Source organism: Achroia grisella, unplaced genomic scaffold (genome assembly GCF_030625045.1).
Source record: "Achroia grisella isolate CSIRO2021 unplaced genomic scaffold, CSIRO_AGI_Agris_v1 utg1360, whole genome shotgun sequence".
Classification (NCBI taxonomy): Eukaryota; Metazoa; Arthropoda; class Insecta; order Lepidoptera; family Pyralidae; genus Achroia; species Achroia grisella.
Window position 1 is genome coordinate 977,969 of NW_026712626.1, and position 4,097 is coordinate 982,065.

Consider the following 4,097-nt stretch of genomic DNA (forward strand, 5'->3'; position numbering starts at 1 on the left):
TTGTATTAATTGAGAAATATTAAAGTTAATCTTAATTATTATGTCGTTTTATTTTAATAGCTGTGCCCGCGGTTTCACCCGCGTTATTTTCAATAAACAATATAGCCTATCTGTTATTCTGATGCCTAAACTATTTTACTGTAGTTTCAATTAAAATCCGTTCAGTAGTTTTTGCGTGAAAGAGTAAAAAACATCTATACTTACAAACTTTCACATTTATATTATTAATATTCACACATTACAAATAAACTATAACAATATATATAAATTCAAATAAACTTAGTATGAGCACTTTTGATTAGTAATTTTTTTTTATTCTACTAATTCGAAACGCACTCATAAGAATGAACAAGAAACGTGCGTATTGTCCTTTTAAACAAAATGAATCTAAAAAGTTTTCTACCTTTTCTAAAACAGTCAAAACAGCGCAATTCAATTGGATCGGAAATACGTTTCGAGAGAGAGAGCAGCCCACTCTACTCTAGAAACTCTTAGAAAATCGGTAAAAAAATAATCAGTCAAAGTATAAAAATATATTTAATCATATTTTTTTTATCACTATCCCTACAGTTCCCAAGTTTCCTTGATAACTTATTTGGGTGATTCGAACATGATGTATATATTGTCTAAGAAATAAAGAGAAACAATTCGTGCTATCACTGAGACTTCTTAACATTAATTAAAATCCTTCATTAGAAAAAAATGTATCCTAGGTGCATAAAAACAAAAATTAGCCGCGGCACTGTAGCAACCACACTACAACATAATGAGTTGATTGTATGTGTTTCTAAGTTTTATAAGGTATACACCCTAACATTTTCACAGCCAAAAAACCTACTTGTTCAATGTATTATTTACATCCTATTTCTATTACATTTATATATTGTTTGCACTTTTATTTTGATACATTTTTTGATAATGCAATGTGGTCTTAATGTTTTAGGGTACAAACACAAACTTCTGCCTTAGCCTAAAAACCTTGTCTGGGTTACATTCAGAATGTATGTATAGTTATGTATACTACTGGTCGAAATTCGATCATAATTAATTTAAATTATAAGTTTGAACATTATTAAGAGCATTATTCTAATGTCAAAGACTGTGCTTCTATAATCACAGACATTGGCAGTCAAACAGACAATAAACAAAAGAGTATATATGTGTGTATCAAATACATGGTACTGTGTGTCATATTTTTTTTATTGATTGTATGTATTTTTTATGCATTATTTTAAAAAATATTAGTATTGCAGTGCTTCTAAATTGTACAAACTGAGAAAAAAGAGAAGTTTTTGCTTCACATATTAATTACTTATTATAACTTACAATATCTATCAGATACAGCATATCACTTGTAGCTCCATTTAAAGTATTATTTACATCAGATTTTTATTACAGTTATACAATATCTGCATTTTTGTTTTGATACACTCTGAAGTAGTAACTTATATCGCCTTCAACTTGTTCTTCCTGAGGTACACCATCTTCTTTGATTGACTGGAATCTTAGCTTATCTATATCAGGAAAGAAAGTGTCGCAGACAAATGCTTTTTGTATTTCTGTGAGATAAATTTTACTACATTTCGGATGTCCCATTGCGGCCTGGAAATAGAAGGATAAAGCAGTAAATCAATATGTATTATTCTTCTGTAATTATTGTTAGCAAAATACCATGTGGTGGTAGGGAACAGTTAGTAATTAGTTGCTAGCAGTGATCACGGTTGTCTAGTGGTTTAGCACACTACTTTACTTTCAATGGTTGCGGGTTCGATGCATCACATGATACATGTTCTTGAATGATTGTTTGTATTTATCTGGGTGTTTTCTATGTATATTATGCATGATTAAAAAAAAATATCAGTTGTCTAGTACCCGTATCACAAGCTCTGCTTACCGTGGTACTAGATGGCACTGTGTTAATTGTCCAAGGTTATTTATTTATTAAAGGTTATTATATATTAAACTTAATATCATTCATATGTATGTTAGTCATATCTATAATGTATTTATAATATGGGCCATTAGTAGCCTATTATAAATAAATAAATAAAATAAAAACATTTGAAGTCATAAAAAACCTTGTATATTGATGCACCGCCAATGACCCATGCTGATTCTATATTCCTGTGACTCTCAATGTACTTTACAGCATCATCTAGGCCGGCTGTCACCACAACACCTTCGGGAACCTGGAAGTTATAGGAAAATGTGACATTATGTGTGATTCATAGTCAAATTGGGACTAATATAGAGTATTTATACTTGATGCCTTGTAATTAGTCAAGTTTTATTAAACTAAAAAAGAATTTTAAATAAACCTATTCTCAGACCTGAATATACATATAAAATTTCATCAAAACTGGTTAAGTCCTCTTGGAGGAGTATAAACATGAAACCTGTGATACAATAATTTTATTTATTTGACTAGCTACTCACCCTGGCTTCGCCCAGGTGAGTAGCTAGTCAAACACATGTCTTATATATATAAACCTGCCTGTTGAATCACTCTATCTACTAATATAAATAGCTTCAAAATCAGTTGCATATTTTAAAAATTTAAGCATACAAAGGGACGGACTGACAGTGACTTTGTTTTATATATGTAATGAAGATATAAAGTGTAAGTGACCCATCTCAGCATTATCCATGACAAAAGCCACAACACTGACTTTCAGTGGAACCAGGAATAAGTAAAAGCAAATTACCTTTGACTTAACTTCATCAACATTATGTGTAATAACAATGTTGACTCTATTAGAGAGTGGGCTGAATTTTGCAGGTATGCACTCCCATGTTCTTCTGCCCATAATTACTGCATTCTTTTTCGACGGATCTACCACTTTGGTGGTCATAGTTGTGAAATAAGCCATTTCTTTTCTGGAAATAGAATGTTTTTACATATCTGGAATGGCAAAGAAACTCACCTGGCTGAAACTGGGAATCATCATTTAAATACTTGAATAGCCATCATGAATTGCTATTTAGAGACTAAAATGTTTTGCCTGTATACATAAACAGTACCACAAGCATTATACCATCATCGCTGTTATCCCAGACGGTGGGATGGAGTCAAAGATAACAATATTGTTGACTCCAACTGTCTATTTTCTTTCCACAGATGTCCCATCAGCGTCATCATCAACTATTAGAAAAGATGTGCACAATTTCATATTCTTAAAAATATCTAGTACAATCCCAATTTTATGTCCAATGCCAAAAATTCAGTAGCGTAACTATACCATCTAATGTCTGTGACTTATGTTTCTTTATAAATAAAAAGATAGACCTTAGAGTTTCTTACAATTGAGTATAATATATTTATTAATAAATTTATTATTTATACATTACAAATATTACATTTCGTGTCCGCTATGTTCATGGAATTTAAAGGCCGGGAAACTTTCACCGTTCTGCCGGGTTTGTTACGACTTGCAATGGGGTCGTATTAGCACATTTTAGGATACCTATCATCTAAAGGAATACTGGTTGGCACTTTTCATTGCATGTTTCTATTAGAAAAACGTTAAAAGTTTTAACATAGATTAAATAAAAGTCCCTTCGTAGTCAAACTTTACTTTTTTTATTGTACTTACTTTAATTTCCAAGGCAGAGTACCATTGACTCCAATGCCCATGTTTTGGCATGCTGCTGCAATTAACTTAAGTTCAGCCATCGTTTACTTCTAGACTATCTTTAAGATATAGAAAACAAACAAACATAAAACGATTCGAATTTCGAACTAATGGAAAAATTTTGTTTGTCTGATGTCAAATGACATAACCTATTCTACTGTCATTGTCAACTGTCAACAGTATTAGGGATGGCACAAATAACCAACAATGGAAAAACAGATTATTATTCAATAAAACATTTATTTCATTAATTATGATTACATTCCAAAAGTCAACTTTATAATCATCATTACAAAAATGATTTGTTGTTGTGATGTCCAAACAAACGAGTTAGAGTCAATAATACAAAACTTAAAAAAATATAAACATCTTACTAAGTGGCCTAAACCTAAAAAGAATACTTTAAAAAAATATTATCTATTAATTTGAAGTAAAAATAATCGATTAATTAATAATCGATTTATA

General features: G+C 30.7%; 1 protein-coding gene across 1 annotated transcript; it reads right to left on the reverse strand.

Moving 5' to 3' along the window:
* Positions 1 to 558: 558 nt before the first annotated feature.
* On the reverse strand, positions 559 to 3,709 carry LOC131855314 (dihydrofolate reductase). The gene is made up of 4 exons (XM_059206569.1): positions 3,594 to 3,709; positions 2,706 to 2,877; positions 2,079 to 2,189; positions 559 to 1,602 (listed from the first exon to the last, which is right to left on the reverse strand). Exons 1-4 carry the CDS (start codon positions 3,671 to 3,673, stop codon positions 1,399 to 1,401), a joined length of 567 nt encoding a protein of 188 aa, XP_059062552.1. The 5' UTR covers positions 3,674 to 3,709; the 3' UTR covers positions 559 to 1,398.
* Positions 3,710 to 4,097: the final 388 nt, after the last annotated feature.

Excerpts from the sequence above, each read along its gene's own strand:
- LOC131855314 (XM_059206569.1), bottom strand. The coding sequence starts at position 3,673 with ATGGCTGAACTTAAGTTAATTGCAGCAGCATGCCAAAACATGGGCATT. Across the intron at positions 2,878-3,593 it reads ACTCTGCCTTGGAAATTAAA|AAAAGAAATGGCTTATTTCA; the intron begins GTAAGTACAATA and ends TTCTATTTCCAG. Across the intron at positions 1,603-2,078 it reads GCGGTGCATCAATATACAAG|GCCGCAATGGGACATCCGAA; the intron begins GTTTTTTATGAC and ends TTCTATTTCCAG.